General features: G+C 40.0%; 1 protein-coding gene across 1 annotated transcript in view; it reads right to left on the reverse strand.

Annotated features, from left to right (window-relative positions):
* Window positions 1-6,368, reverse strand: part of LOC127351454 (mucin-5AC-like) — a 40,427-nt gene extending 34,059 nt beyond the window's left edge. The window contains exons 1-9 of the mRNA XM_051378996.1: window positions 6,297-6,368; window positions 6,062-6,118; window positions 5,668-5,929; window positions 4,614-4,728; window positions 2,737-2,827; window positions 2,546-2,652; window positions 659-887; window positions 312-437; window positions 105-222 (exon numbers count right to left, since the gene is read on the reverse strand). Of these exons, the coding sequence (XP_051234956.1) occupies window positions 105-222; window positions 312-437; window positions 659-887; window positions 2,546-2,652; window positions 2,737-2,827; window positions 4,614-4,728; window positions 5,668-5,929; window positions 6,062-6,118; window positions 6,297-6,363 (1,172 nt within the window). The 5' untranslated portion in view covers window positions 6,364-6,368. The remainder of the gene's footprint in view (window positions 1-104; window positions 223-311; window positions 438-658; window positions 888-2,545; window positions 2,653-2,736; window positions 2,828-4,613; window positions 4,729-5,667; window positions 5,930-6,061; window positions 6,119-6,296) is intronic.
* Between the last annotated feature and the right edge of the window lie 10,699 nt (window positions 6,369-17,067).

Consider the following 17,067-nt stretch of genomic DNA (forward strand, 5'->3'; position numbering starts at 1 on the left):
AGCTAGGATAAACTAGGCTGAACATATTCTGGGACCTACTGTATCTCTGTACTGGACACACCTTGACAAATGAAATTTTCTGACACATTTTGCATCAATCATACCATTTTTTGCAGTGACTGGAGTAGGACTCCCCAGGCCCATAGATCTTGCTGTTGTAGCTGCAGGAGCACTTGCTCAGTGGGACACAACCTTTTCCATTTAGATCATCCAGCACCGTGCCTGAAAGTGATCCAAGTATTACTGTATTGAAAGCCATATAGTGTGCGTTTGTGTGTGTGTGTGTGTGTGTGCGTGTCACTCTGCTGTACCTGCAGGGCAGAAGCATCCATCGATGCAGTGATTGTCACAGGTGTGGCTGGCCTCTGGGTTGGAGCAGGTGTCAGCACAGGGACTCCCACACTCTTTGTACTCCATCTTGTAGGGACACGACTTCCCTGTGAATACACCAGTTGTTTTTTACCACGTGACTTACACAACCTCTCTGATACCATTCACTCAAACAAACTTTACTACTGCATCCTGGTTCCTATTTTCAACTATAGTGTGTCTTTTTGTTGTTTTTTTGCGTCTTTTTGTTTTGAGTCAGTGGACGAAAGCAGACAACCCCTCCCACCTGTGGAATATATAAGTAGCAGTGTCTGACGAGTGTACTCACAGCAGAGTTCTTTGGTTCGCCAGTTGTGGGGCTTGCCACCAGCATGGACACACTGTCTAGAGAACTCAGACACCGTGCTGCACAGGCAGAAGACTTCTGACTGTTCCTCGACGCCATTGCCACAGTGGCAGAGGTCTGCAACACAGGCAGAGGTGAAGGAGGCGACGTCCAGCAGATTGTGACAGCTGTTGAAAGCTGGCCCTGTCAGGATCTGCTCACACAGAGGTTTCTACAGGACAGACAGACGGGAATGGAAACAGAGGCTTGAAGCTGAGCAGGTGCAACATAACATAAGTGTAGCAAAGGCCACACATATCTAGAGATAATCCCTTGTGGAGTTACTGTAACTACTCATGGTATAATAGTGATACAGTGTTGTGAAGAATGATTTTTTATTTTTATTAGGGACCGAGCCAGCGACCGCTGGAGGTCCCTATTGTTTTTGCTCGATTTCTTCTTACCTATTATTTTTAGCCCCCTTTGACTGCATTTTTGCCCCCCTGAACATATACGAAAACTCAATTTATTTAGTTGTCAGGCCTGGTGAAAATGGGGATATTCTATGCGTCGCTTTCAGGTTGGCTACTAGGTGGCGCTACTATCATAAAAAATGCATTTAGGCTAATAACTTCTGCATAGTTTGTCGCACATTCAAAAACCTTGTATCCACGCGTTCGGTGAATGGAGCTAAATCTCCCCATGTAAGCCCCGCCCACTTCCACCTAAAACATTTTTTTCTAGAGCACGTGTCCATGTAGGAAACTCGGTAGGCACGTGTAACATGCCAGGATGTACAAAAAAAGCCCATTGGACCCATACCCGAAACCCCACAGGAAGTCGGCCATTTAGATTTTAATTTTCACTTGCGGCGAACTTTTCACCTTGTATTTGAACGTACTCCTCCTAGGGTATTTATCGGATATGCTTCAAAATTTGTGAGTACAGTCAAAAAATGGTGCTGATTGAAAGTTGTGCTATTTGTGCTTGTACGTTGAAGGGCGTGTCCTTGGCGTGCCCTCAAAGTTGGCCATTTTGAATTCTGTGCGCATTTTTGGTGAATTTTTCACCTTGTATTTGAATGAACTCCTCCTAGGGAATTTATCGGATCTACTTCAAAATTGGTCAATACAGTCAAAAAGTGGTACTGATTAAAAGTTGCGCTATTTGTGCATGTACATTAAAGGGCGTGTCCGTGGCGTGGCATCAAAGTCAGCCATTTAGATTTTTTTTGGGTCATTTTCTGTTATTTTTCGTGTTGTATTTGAACGAACTCCTCCTAGGGAATTTATCGGATCTACTTCAAAATTGGTCAGTACAGTCAAAAAACTGTGCTGATTAAAAGTTGTGCTATTTGAGACTGTACGTTGAACGGCGTGTCTGTGGCGTGAGGTCAAAGTTGGCCACTTCCATTCTGTGGTCATACAAACTGATTGAAAAGTTGAGCTATTTGTGACTGTACATCAAACCGCATGCCAGTGACAACTTGTCGATTTCAGCAGATTCGCCATAAAATAGTATTCATAACTTCAGTGTGCAATGTCCAATCTCCAATAAACTTCATATATTCTGAAACAGTTTTGCCCTGAACACGTCCTCATAACTTCAGCGTACGTGGTCCAATCTCAATGAAACTTCATGTGTTTGATAACACTTTCGCCTTGAACATGTCTACATGACAACATTCAGACATAGTGATAGTGCCACCTACTGGCAACAGGAAGTAAGCGCTGCGTGGCAATTTTGAGCTGATTTACGTGAAATTTCATGTTTTGGTCCGCACGTGTAACGATGGCACATAGTTGCTTGGAGTGCGAGGTCCCGCCCAACGCTGCTTGCAGCTTTAATTTAATTTCTTTAATTTTTTAGTGTCAGTGGGTGAAGCCTCACCATGTTGTTGCAGTTTTGTGTTGACTCCAGTGTGTAGTCCGAGCAGCTTTCAGTTGGACCATCCATCTTCCAGAAGTTAGCGTAATCCATGGGGGATATTTTCACACCTGTTTGGATAATATCAAAGAAACACAGCTCAGTTCTGCACCCTGCCTACACTGACTGACTTGTTAAAGTGGGTCAAAGTTTACCGTGACTGTAGAACTCGTTGTAGAGCTGGACCCCATTAAAGTCTCCACAAAGACCACAGGTTTGGTTCTTGTATTTCGAGTCTAGCTCCACCTGTGAGAACAAAACCATCAACCAATGAAATATATACAGTATGCTTTAAATCATATTTGGTGGTCCTACTCCCTATTGCACTTAATACATTACGCAACATGGATATATCATTTGTTTAGTGTGCAGCCTGATCCTGTGTGACCAAGCTTGGCCCTGTGTGATCCAATGTTATATTTAAATTAAATCCTAAATCCAATTGACAGTATTTTATTATAATGATATTTTCATTGGTGAAAAACACAGGCAGAGCACAATTGATCTTCACCCTTTTTCTAACTTTCCTTTCCTGTACTTAGATATGCTATGTGCCGACACATACATATATATAGTCACATTTTATTAGAACCAAAATTAGCTAGTTAACAATGTAGATTAGTTAGCAAGTTAGGTAGCATTTTGATTACATTAGCTAAAATTAGCTAGGCAAAGGTTTGATTATACTGCATCTACATATCACTTTTGTTTTTTAACCATTTTCAAAATGTGGTCATCTTTTCAACATTGCATAGTTGAGTTCAAGAAGCAATCCCCCCGGATAGTTTAGTCATGACCTGCCCTACGCGGCTGTGGCGCAGAGGCAGAGCGGGTTGTCCCCTAATCGGAAGGTTGTGGGTTTGATCCTTGGCTCCTGGTGCCACATGTCAAAGTATCCTTGCGCAAGATACTGAACCCTGAATTGCTCCCGATGCTGTGCATTCATGTGTGAATGTGTATGAATGCGTTAGTTTCTGTTCTATGGGCTTTTCCATCTCTGAGTGAATGTGTGTGAAAGGGCAAATGTGTAAAAGTGCTTTGAGTGGTCGGAAGACTAGAAAGGCGCTATACAAGTACAGGTCCATTTACCATTTACTAGGGTTTGAGCCAAGTCCTCAGCTGAAATGAGTAACCAGTACGGATAATGTACTTCTTACGAGTAAAATATGTCAATCCTCATTGGGTAGCCCTACTGCCAGTTATTAGTTGTGTCTGACCAGTGTGTCAATGCCATTCCATGATTGGCCAGTTAAACACATTGCTCCGCCCCCTCGCCTACACACACTGCTGTCAGCTGTGGTGAGACAGCTCCGGACTATACACAGTCTTTATCTGTCTCTCTCTCTCATATGTGTATATGTATAAATGTATGTATGGTCCACAATTAGCAGAGGATTCAAAATATTACAATACAACATCCCTAGTTCTCTTACTCTTGTGAAACATTAACCTGAAGCTCAATTCTGAAGCTGTTCTGTAGTTTTTATAATAACCAACATATATATAGTAGCTTACTGTTATAAAACTAACTATAAAACATTGCTTCAAAATCACTAAAGCTTAACTCTGAGGCTGTCCTGGAAGTAATGTGATAGAAAATTTCAAATAAATTTCAAACTTCTGATCAATAAATATCTATTTCAGGCTTAAATGACTATAATTCTTTTAGGTTTCCTGTATCCATATCTGTATCTGTATCCAGATACAGATAATTCAGTTGGTTAAACAGATACACATAGAGATAATGGTGTACTCACTCATCCCTATGCCCTACTCTGCCTCTGACTGGTTACCCTGACATTCTAACCCTTACCCTAACCATACTCACTCCTCATGCCTAACCTACTAACCAAACCAATTAAGGCAACAAGTACTAGCCAACCGGAGGCTAACCCAGGTTCTAAAAGGGGCAGGATGTAGGAAGGGTCAATTGCTCCGCATTTAACAATCTTAACAATACTGATATGTATTTTTAAACAATAAATCATCAAATCAAGTCATAGCAGACTTTTCTGTGCAGCCATAACCCTACCAGAAAAGAGTCCTCCTCGTTCCAGATGGCAACCAACCCCAGCTTTGCTTTGATTTTGATGTAGGTGGGAGTTTTCTCGATGAGCATGCCTGCTTGACTGAGTGGTAGGACAGCCCTGCAGGAAGAAAAAATAAGTCATGTTATTGTGGCCATTATGATTTTTCGAACTGTTGTTCCTGGAGCCAAAGGGAGATTGTGAATGGAGCTGTCAGTTGTGTTTAACCATGTGCAAAGGCATGAAATCAAAGAGTGGCAGTAGATAACAATATTTTGTTTGGGTAATTTACTTCTGTGTCTGATATCAGCATTGTTAGTACCTGATATCTAGGTACTAACAATGCTGTTCTAATATATATGTATATATATATATACATATATATATCTGCATATTTTTAAGACCAATAGCATAAAACAAAGCATGGGACAAAGTTTTCTTTTCCAACATGAATTTACTTAACTAACTACTGCACTCAACAGTGTTTACAAAAACTATAAAAGGTATAAGGTAACATGATAAAGTTACCATGGTAGCTATGTTCCTGTTCATGTCAATCAAGTCATTACTGAAATCAGTTGGTTTGATAAGGGAATTAGATAAATGACCCACATGTATCATCCAGTCTGAGGCAATAACTCATGCAGGCAGAGTGGGAAGGGTTTGGGTTAATAGCAGTGGTGGAATGTAACTATGAATATTTGCACTACTGTACTGTACTACTATAGTATTTACATTTTATGCAACTTTATATTTGTACTTCACTACCTCTTAGAGGCAAATATTCTGCTTTTTACTCCACTACATTTGCTTGATAGCTTTAATACAGATCATCATTTTTCACACCCTTAAACATCTGCAGCAGTAAAATCTAACATACACATGAATGCAATATTAATCTGCTTTTGATACCTAAGTACTTTTTGCTGATAATTCTTACATTATTTTACTTTAGTAAAGGTTTGAATTCAGGTCTTTACTTGGAGTATTTTCACAATGTGGTACACATATGAAGGATCTGAATACTTCTTCCAGCACCGGGTTTTAGAGTAAACTTACGATTTGCCATCAATGACCACCGAGCCCTTGGTGAGCTCCACCACTGAACCCTCCAGCTTCATAATGATGTTTTTGATGGTTGGACGGCCGCCAGCATCCTGTCTTCTTATCTGGATGTTGAAGTCCTTGTAACTGCCCCGGCAGGCCGAGGTCAGAACATAGTTGCAGGTGGAGTGCAACTGGAAAACATCCCCATCAAAGGTCTTGAAGTGGAAGTTGCCCCATGTACTGCAAACCTGGCCATTGTGGATGGGACTCACACCTGCAAAGACAAATAAGTACGTGATACCCCGACAGCAGCCTTAATTTACACAGGTCTTTACATACATGAATACATGCTCACACACTGCCTACATAAGGGAACAGACAGTTTACAGCCAACCAACAAGCTCACCTGTTATTTTTTCAGGAATCTGGGACATGGAGAATGTGTTCACAGCAGACTTTGCCTCTGTTAAAAGAAGTAAAAGATGTTTGTCAAGCAATCAATTATCAAAAATTTCAAACGACTTTAAAAACACAATAACGCTGAGCATTCATGTAACACATGGGTAAACATTTGAACGATTAATTGTCCCATTTGTTATATTTGCCAAGCTGCCTATTGGAGTATATTGTGTGTAGCCTACCGCTGTGCCAAGCAGCTACGATGGCTGACAAAGTCAGACATAGCAGCCACTCATTAGCCATAGCCATTTGCTTCTCCACAGGAACTCTGAGGTCGATGGGAGGGAGGCCCAGCTCTTTATACCTGGGAGCAAGGTCTCACTGTGGCAGGTGCAGCTACATTTCCATATTCATGAGTGTTGGTCTTGGCCTTCCCCTTCTTCACCAGAGCTGGGCAGTAAGGCATTACTAGTAATAATACTACAGTAATAATACTAGGAGTGTAACTAATTACTAATACATTTAAGTAATAATAATTTAAAAAATTAGTTACAACCCTTTTTGCACTGTTAAAAGTGTGTTACAGTACAAAACTGGCAGCTGTGGTTGCCAGAACTTTACTGTAATAAGTAGAACTTTTTTTACTATTACGGTAAAGGGATATTAGTAATGTTCACAGTTAAAGCTGGAGTTATTTCATATTTTAGCGTATAAATACATAATTACATACACCTCTCCACTTCAGATAGGAACAGATACTCCCTTTTCTCTTTTTTGTTTGTATAACGCCAATTCATAACAGAAGTTATCTCAGGACACTTTTCAAATAGAGCAGGTCTAGACCGAACTCCTTATAACATTATTTACAGAGACCAGAAGTAGAGAACAGTACCACCATTATTTACAGAGACCCAACTCAACAAGGAGCATCAGAATCAGCTCAGTGGGACTTCCTTACATCACTTCATTTAACCAGCAAGTCAAAAAATGAATCCTTTTAAACTTGGGGATTAATGGATTCTATGTAACTGAGTTACATAATAAGGAAACAAGTTAACTGTAATCCATTAAATCTTTCCATTGTTTCCATTGTTCTGTTGTCTTGTCCTACTTCTTATTGATTTCTTTTCTCTTGATTTTATATGCATATTTGGTGAGTAATCCAAAAGTAATGGTAGTTATGTTACTTTAACTTGTTGATAAAAAAAAATTCTTAAAAAATCTAGGAAACCATATACATGAAAAAAAAAAGTAAATGGCCTATTATAGTTAAATGTAGTTGCAGTAACTTAATTTTGTAAAGTTGTTTCAAGCAAGTTAGTCTGACTTAAATGGACAGCTATGTGTACTCAGTCAAATTTAGGAAACCAAGTACCTTACATAACATTAAGCCATTGCCAGTGTTTGTGGAAACAAATAAAACTCATCTATACAACTCAGTCACAGTTGTATATCATTAAACATCACAGAGACGATAAAATCATTCCCCAATCATAAAGCATGGATGAATGGAGTGGTGAGGGCTTTCTCCAGAGCCAAAAGAAGCTAAAAAGAGCTGCCTTTTTGTCAGGTGACAAGGAAGCCTACAGCACCGCCAGAGCAAGACTGAAAGCTGGCATCAAGGAGGCAGAGCAGAGACACCAGCAGAGACTGGAGAGAGACCCACAAAACCAATAACAATAAAGATATGTGGCAGGCGATCCAGAACATCACAGGCTACAAAAGCAGGCGCTCCCCCATCATGTGTGAGATCATGGTGGTCACACCTCCCAACCCTGCTTTTAATCAACAATGAGTTATAGGGAACTTTAAGGATTTGGGATAATTGTTACTTAAAACTGCAAGTCCAAACCAAACATATTTCCTGTGTTTGAGTTGATACATTCGGTTAGTTTCTGGCCATGGTTCTGACCAGTCAGGCTCAAGAGCTTCAGGATACAGTTTTGGCAATATTCAAGGTTCAAGTAGGTAACGCCCACAACTACCAAATCTGATATACACCTGTGGGAATAATAGACCACCATTATGACCAATTATGGCTTGATATCATGTAAGGCTTTAGATAAATAAAGTGTTTTTATTTGCTTTGCTTTATCATATTTTGACTCAAGCGATAAAAGCTTAAAACTATTCAAGGTGTGTTCGATTTTTGCGTGATTACCACTTTGGTCTTTTGTTTGCTTATCACCAGCAGTCATCTTTAACAATAGCAAGACTCAACAGAGAGTCAACATGAATGGAGAGCAGAGATTACTTGTTATACTTCATTCAGATTAGTATATTACAGATCCATTAGTATTGTCTTAACGTCCACCCAAATGAGATTGTTTGGCTGGCAGAAGTGGTTCTGCTGCTTGCCACACAGCCATGGGTGCAGCTTCTATCTACGCAGTGGTACTAATCAGACATTGTTTTCAGTCATGCTGTTTGGATCCTATTGTTTTCTGAGGAGGCTCTGTAAATCAACTCATAATGAAACATAAAAATATTGTTTGAAAAGAAGGGGGGAATTTTTGTTTATAGGTATGGAGAGGTATCTAATGCTGCCTGTCTGACTGGTGGGACTGTAGGCCACTAGTTTGACGGCAGTATGTGCAAAGCTGGCGGTAACAACCCTAAAAAGGTGGCACATGGGTTAGAAACCATATCTGGTGAAATTAAAAAAAAATGAAAGCAGAAGTTCCCGTACTGGTTTAGTGACTTTACAGTGAGCTTAATATACTTTGATTATTTTCTATAAATTTGAATGTCACTGTAATATTTAAAATATTCCTGGTATTTCTCTGTCATCATTATTGTGTTTCTTTCTCATTTCAGCCAGAGTATCAGTACGGTATTGTGTCCAGAGGCACTCCAGATAATGGGAAGAGTAGGCGTAATAATCATAACACACCCATAGCGGTTTGCACCATTTTATTGCCAGTCACCATGAATATAAAAACCTTTTACCAACCTTTCTTTTTAGATAATGAACATACATAATGTAACACTCAAAGAACAGATAAGCTTTTACCACTTTGTTTTCACAGATTGCTATTCCACATGATGCGTGAAAGAATAGATATGCACGTTCAAAGTAAACTGAATCTGTGGGTGCACATGCACCATCCTGTTCACATTAGTATGTACTGAGCCCTGGGATCCGGTTCTTCGCTTAAATGTATTGGTACATTTGGTAAAATGGTGGACTTAAATGCAAGACAGGGAGACAATGGTATGGTGAAGTTATGAAGGTTTGATTTAAATCTTGCTGAGCTGATGATGATGGTGATGATGTGGATGATAATAAGAGGGTAGAGGGCTTAGTGGAGATGGCTGATGTGAGAGCTAGTCGAAACTTGACAGGCAGGTGAAGTGTAGTTTTGAAACACAGGAGTTGCAATCAGCCAGGAATGTAAATCAAAATAAGAAATCACTAAGACAACCAGATTCAGAGACACAAAGAAAGGCTATTGGAGCATACTACCATGCTTGTTGACAGAACAATCTGACGCTGGATGTCTGCAAGCTGATAGTAATGAGCTGATGAGCAGATGCAGGACAGATGAGTGGTGATGAGCTTATTTCTAACAGTTGTATAGGGGAGCAGAGCTGGGAGCCAGAAAGGAAGCCACACCCACTACACACAGACACAAAAAGCCTTTCTCATTTCCCAATTTGTACATCCTCAGTTTTGGTTTTTGTGTATATATTATATAGGGAATATATTGTGCCAAACAAAGAAAGATAAACAATTCCTTATGTGTCCGTAACAACACAGAACTCTGAAAGCACAAGATAAAGTATGCCATATGTCGACAGTCTTCTCAATTTGCCATCAATAGAATGAACTACAAGAACCACAGCAGGGACACCCTAGGGAGGAATATAGTTTGGTTAACTAAAGACAGTTCAGTGATACTAAGTCATTATTTTGAGATGCTGTCAAAATATTGAGATACTATTTCAAAATACTGAGAAAGTTTTTCATCATTTTAAGATGTCCTTATTTTGTGCTAAGTAATATCAATAAAATGTTACAGCTAATATTGAGCTCCATTTAACCAGTAACAACCAGTAACAACCAGTAACAAGTCTTGTCCCAGTGTTGGAAATGAAGCAGCCGTTCAGTTTTTCATTGTTTTAATAAAGAAATGTTAAAAATAAGAATGCTTCTGGTGCCTTCATTTAAGACCAAGTCACCTATTTTCATTAAGCTTTTTGAAGACATTGTGTCTTTTTGCCGATTATTAATCTTAGATTAAAGGTACTAATTCTTAAATTCAGCTCAATAAAGTGACCAAAATACTTCCTTAAGAAAGTCTGTCTTACATAACTGAGTTTACATTGCTTGTAATAAACACAGCTTCCTAGATTCTTAGATTTCTTAGATTTTTATACTAGTTAAGAATACTCCACTGGCCAACTTTTTTGGCTCAATACAAGAATTTTGATCATATTTTAGAAGAATATCTGGCTAGTTTCTAGAAGGGCTGTTTTTGCAGTGTGTAAGTAAAGTGGAGGCTGTACTAAAGGCAAATAATGATCACTGTTAAGAGAAATAATGTAGTTTTAAAGACATTTTCTTCATTGATCTAGGTTTTTTTTTATTAGCCCATTGGCACAACCTCAGTGTCTGTGTCAGTGTCAGTGGTGGCGCTGGCTCTGACTCGTATGTAAAAAAGTTGCTCAATATTGAGATTTTCTGAGTCAGCCTGAAATGTGACAACATTGGGTGAGAGTGTGTTTGGACAGTGTTCACCTCCTTCAACCAACAGTGATAACCTGACTGAGACTGTGTTGGTTTGGGCCCAATCACAATAAAATGGCACCTGTGGTTTGCTGTGAAATTATTTGAAAAAATTGGAACGTAATTTTTTATCAAACTGAGGTTACACAGCAAATATTTGATAAGATGAAAATAAAGCTAGCATGCCTAAATCATATGTACATATAAAAAAGAGCAGTGGAAACTCCCATTTATAACATAACCAGACTTATCTTTTATGATCGAATTGTTAAGTAATATAGTCATTGGCACACATGTAGGCTTTTATTTATTCATTTTGTTTGTTTTATAAGCTGATTACAAATATGTCATGATATCCAGTGCTTATGGAACATTAATAAACACCTATTTTTCATGAGTATGTTGCCTACTGCCTACTTTACAACATAAGGTTGTAGAATTAAATAATTTAGATATAGTTCCTGTTATGCTATCTTTAAATAAGACAGTGTGGACATGGAATTTGTGGACAACATGTTTTTATCAATACCACAAAGCACTATTCCCTGCTTGATCCAAACCATTTCTACCTTTGGTACCTTTTCAGGGTACAAAACTAAATTTAGAAAAATCTGAAGCCATGTCAGTGGGATGTTTAACGTCGGTTCCAGGCCTGTAAGAGCCGTTTCCTTTTTGGTGGTAACCCTCTGGTTTTGACTTACGGACAAATGTTAAGGTCCAGCTTTTTTTTTTTTTTTGGATGCCATAAAAGCAGATTTAGATCGTTGGGCCCCCTTCCCTCTCTCCTGGATGGGTAGGATTGCTCTGATTAAAATGGTCATCCTGCTTAGACTACTCTACCCACTGCAGATGATCCCTATTTTATTATCAAACAAGGTTATCAAGGTGCTTGAAGGCTGGCTAAGTTCCTTTATTTGGAGCAAAAAGAAGCCCCTATTGGCTGGCTCTGATGGGGGCTTAGATGTACAAAGTGTGAGATTTGGTAGGGACTGGCTTAAATATGACCCAGCTTCAATCTGGCTTGACGTTGAATCCTTGCAGTCCAAATGCCCTTTGTGGAATTTGCTCTTTGCGAATAACTGAGTCTGTTGAGGACCTCTGTATTAATACCATCAATGCAATCAAAGCATGGAGGTCCAGCCGTACTATAAAGGGACCATGCTCAGACTAGCTCAGATGTCCTGCCAGGCTGTCAAGACGGGGGTTTTAAGGTATGGACCAGCCAGGGTCTAACAAAACTAGGAGGGTCTATTCGATGGCCAGACCTTGCTATCCTTTCAGCAGCATCTGGGGGGTTTCAATCAGCCGCTAACAGTTGGGGAGGTGTTCTTCTCATGAATTGCTGCTCCTTTTTTCTTCAGACATCCAGCTACTACAACATGGTTGCTGAGTGTTCACACAGGGTTTGAGTATTTTTAAACGTTTCAAATTGGCAGCAGCTGATGTTTCCTAATGACAACTGCTGACATACCTCGGGCCTAACAAGCTGATGAAGGCCTGAGACCTTGTAAAAAAAACTGAGACTGAACTCTTGACAGTGTAGGCTGCCCAAACATTTGCACATGTCACAATGGTATTTTTATTTTTGTTCAGTTTATGAAATAAAATGAAACAATGCAAATATTGTGTTTTATGTTCCATACCCTCAAGTGGCTGTCCTTACATATTTTCAATGAAAAAATCATCAAAATGTGATATCTGTCAAGCAGTGGCCAAACTTTCGCATACAACTGTATACTCTAGATTTGCTCCTGGGCTGCAGCCAGCACTGCAGTCTGCACTGTGTGTATATGCACATTCATTAGCAAAGCTCATACACGAGACAATATATTATATGTGACTTGAAGCACAAGCCACATCCTGTTTACTTTATTAATAACCAAAACCATTTTTCCCTAACTTTAAGTAAAGTGCCTTTGTTGCTTAAACCTAAGCACATGTGGGATCCAGGATGTGAACCCCTGTCTCAGAGTCACATGTTTCCTCTGGTATGAAAATAGTGATTAATCACAGTTAACCCTTTTAGCTCTATTGTTCAGTGCTGTCAACCGTGTGTTAGCAACACGAGGGAACTTGTCAACATTGGCAAACTTACAGCAGCAGTGACGTCTTAAGGAGCCTGCCAGTGCATAATAAAGTAGAATATGTAAATGTAACTAAATGTACTTCGTTACTTTCTATTACTGGATGTAAACATTTGGTTCATGGGTTGGGAGTTGTCCCTTTTGCTCCATTTTGCAGTTGCTGTATGAGTAACAGTTTCCATCCCAGATAAAATAACGTATGACACATGACTACAGTTGTTAGGGAGGTGTGACACGGCAACACATCTATATGCTGAACAGCTTCAAACCAAATACTGGTTCACATAAACTGCAACTATAAGACTGAATGCTTGTCCTGAAATAATAAAAATAAAAGATGTTTGTCATCCACTCCACCAACCCATCTTTCTGAAACCCACAGCTGATTATCTGTCCACTGTACACAGAAGCCACAGGTATGGTTGGATCTGGCATGCGAGAGAGATAAGGCCGGTGTGGAGGTGTATGGGCTGTTATCAGTGTGCATCGGGCTGGACTGATAGCTTTGGGCGACGCTGGGTGCTGCTGTTTGTCTAGCAGGAGTGGTGCAAGATGGGGAGGACCCTGAGGAGCAAAAAGCCAGAGGGAAATCTGGACTAAAGAAAAATACAGGAAAAGTACAGAGGGAAGAAAACCAGCCTTGCCGGCCCAGTACTGGCTGATTTGACACAATTCACAGCTCTGGTGCATGTGGTGTGACATTCTTATAACAGGGGAGAGTTGATATACTTTTCACATAAATGTCATATTTAAAGATAAGGTTACCAATACCAGGTGCTGTTTTGAAGAAGTTTGGAACAACTTGGGTATAATCTGACTTTGAACAGACGTTGCTCATTGTTACTTTTGACCTTGTCAGTTGGGTAACACAACAGCTTAAACATAAATTGTTTAAAATATTTTTGTATTTATTTATTATGTTCTTGTTAATATGTAATTGCAAACGCATTATGTCCTTTATCATAGTAAAAAATTTAACATTTCATTTTCAATTTCATTTTATCCAACATTTTACAATAACAGTGAAGGGTAGGACAGTTTTAAGAGAAAATTTAACTGCGTAAATTTAATTTGCTGTATTACTGACATGAGTTATCTTTTTTATTAATTGTATTAATTAATTAATCGTTCTTAATTACATTTTACATTAAAATTGTATTACTTCATTTGATATTACTAGTCCTATTGATTTTCTTTTATTTAACACAAGTTAAAAATCAAACAAAGGGTATAAAAAGCACAATAGATAATAGAAACAGAACAAACCCATGTTGGTAGTCTAGAAGAGGGGCTGAAACATCTGTTACCTTTGTACCAGCTCTCCCCAAGTGGAAACCAGGGGCGTAAATATAGGCAGTGCAGTACAGCTGCACTGTGGTCCATGGGGTTTGGGGGCGCTGTCGAGGGAGGGGGCCCTCCAACAATGTGAGATCCAGATTGCCACCTTGGAAATACGTCTATCAAACACATTTTATAAGCTCTTAATGTGTTTTGTAAACAATGGTTATTTATTAAAATAATGAGTAACTAACACTGTCAGATAAATGTAGTGTAAGTATTTCCCTCTGAGATGTAGGGGAGTAGAAGTAGAAGTGGCATGAAAAGAAAAGACTTCACAACACAGTACCCAAACCTATGAGGAACCAGTGAGGTGAACATTATAAAGCAGTAAGAGAATATCTGAATGCAGATAATGATTTACTAAAGAACTGAATGGGAGACACAATATGAATAGATCACCAGCTAATGAGTGCTTCCCAAATACCTGTGATCTGACATACTGACCCCTTTCCTCATGGTAAATGGACCTGTACTTGTATAGCGCTTTTCTAGTCTTCCGACCACTCAAAGCGCTTTTACGCTACGTGCCACATTCACCCTTTCACACACATTCACTCAGTGATGGCAAAGTCCATCGAACAGAAACTAACATTCATACACATTCGCACACCGATGCAGGAGCAATTTGGGGTTCAGTATCTTCGACATGTGACGGGGATCGAACCCGCAACCTTCTGATTAAGGAACAACCCGCTCTGCCTCTGAGCCACAGCCGCCCCAATGAGTTGATCATGAGTTGTTGCTGATCCTAAACCAGCTGTTGAGCAGCTCTAAATTATTACGACTAGTTATTTAATCATTAGTTATCCTTTTAGTGCCCACTGAAGTAAGGTGATACATCATACTAAGTAGTGACTAAGTACTCACTTATTACCTCAGTTAAAGTCACGGTAACACTTTACAATAAGGTACACATTTAGAGTTTAACTAGTTGTAGTAACTCGTAAAACAAGTTGAATAACACTTATTTCCAAAGAGCTTCTATGAAATTGAATGTTTTCAGGCTTACCGTTGTTGAGCAGGGGTGAAACTTCGCCCCCAGAGACAGTCCTCCGCTCTGCTTGGACCACAGCAAAATGGCCCCTGCAGTGGCATGTCCTGGGGGGAGGGGGTGGTCGTGGGGTGGCATGGCCATCGCTGAGATCTGATTCCCATCCGATTATCCTTACATCTTCCACTCCACTGTCTTTCAGAGGCTGTAGCTGGCTCCAGTGTAAAGCTAGAGTGAATAAATGCTATCATATGAAACTATATGACCTAACACAGTGGTTCCCAACCTGTGGGTCGGGAACTTCATGGGGGGGTCGCGAGGAAGTAAATTAAAAGTAACGTAAATTGTCTGACCAAGTCTTAGGGACAAGAAAACACTGAATTTGTCCAAAAAAAAGAAGCTAATTAAATCTTTCTAAGATTTGTTAATAATGATTTTAAAAATACATAATACACAATTAATGAGTTCCCTAAACAGGAAATAACAAATACAATATTAAAACAAAAAAAATATAAGACTATAATGAAAATGTATACACTATATGCAATATGCAATAAAATGGTGTACAAAATATCTTGAGCAGAGTAAAACCAAACTGTACATGTGCAATTTAAAGATAATAGTTTGTGCGTCGTAGGTTGAAAGTTAAACAGTCTTAGTCAGCGGGGGTTGGAGGTACTGGGTGCTGTGGCGTTGTGGAGTCTGATGGCTGATGGTACAAACGAGCCTCCAAACCGCTTTGAGGCTCGGGCCTGAGCTCAGTGTAGAGAGGATGAGAGTCTTAAGCCTGCTCTTAAATGTGTAGAGGGTGTCTGCCTCCCGAACCAAAACTGGAAGCTGGTTCCACAAGAGAGGAGCTTGGGAGCTGAAAGCTCTGGCTCCTGTTCTACTTTTAGAGACCATTGTTTGTTGGCACCCGATGCCACCTCCCCAGTACACCACAGCAAAGAAGAGGACACTGGCCACTACAGACTGGTAGAACATCCGTAATAGCCGAGTGCACACGTTGAAGGACCTGAGCCTCCTCAGAAAGAACAGCCTGCTCTGTCCTTTCTTGTAGAGAGCCTCAGTGTGGTCCATCCAGTCCAGTTTATCCCCTAATCGCAACTGGGGAGGGGAGAAGTCGAAGAACATGATCCTCACGGAGCTCTGTGGCTTCTCCAGGTGGGTGTAAGCTCTGTGAAGAAGGTAGATGGTGGCATCATCCACGCCGATGATGGTCTGGTACGCAAACTGCAGAGGGTCCAGGCAGTCTGAGGTGCTGCAGAACCAGTCTCTCAAAGGTTTGCAAAGGTTGCAGTTACTGAGTTCACTGTTTGGGTTCATTGTACAGTTTTTAATATGTGAAATATTCATAAAATATGTCACTCAGTCAGGGGTTGTCAGTTTACTAAATGATAGAAAAGGGGGTCCTAAAGAAAAAAGGTTGGGAACTACTGACGTAATGCATTCATTGGTACCAACCAATGAACAACTAGCATGTTGGGAAGGGGACTAAATAAGTTGGGTTAGTTGGGTTACATTTTGGCAATGTAAAAACTGGCATGGCCATTTTCAAAATTATCCCTTGACCTTTGACCTCAAGATATCTGAATAAAAATATGGGAAGACTTCTCATTACAGACACAGCCCACTTTATGCTAATCCCATGTGGTATAAATGTGTTATTTCCTCCTAGTGTATTTGAATATGTCTTACTGGGGTCCATCAACAGTGCTGGAATTACATAAATTGGGAATGACTCGAAATCTGAGAACAGACTTGATGCCGACCATGCATAAGTCAGTGCCCAAGCTGTGCCACCCCAGTCAAAACAGTCTGGACATGCCCCTGCTAGCCAGGCATGTCATTGGGTCCAGGTGTTTATA

Source organism: Dicentrarchus labrax, unplaced genomic scaffold, assembly GCF_905237075.1.
Source record: "Dicentrarchus labrax unplaced genomic scaffold, dlabrax2021, whole genome shotgun sequence".
NCBI classification, from domain to species: domain Eukaryota; kingdom Metazoa; phylum Chordata; class Actinopteri; family Moronidae; genus Dicentrarchus; species Dicentrarchus labrax.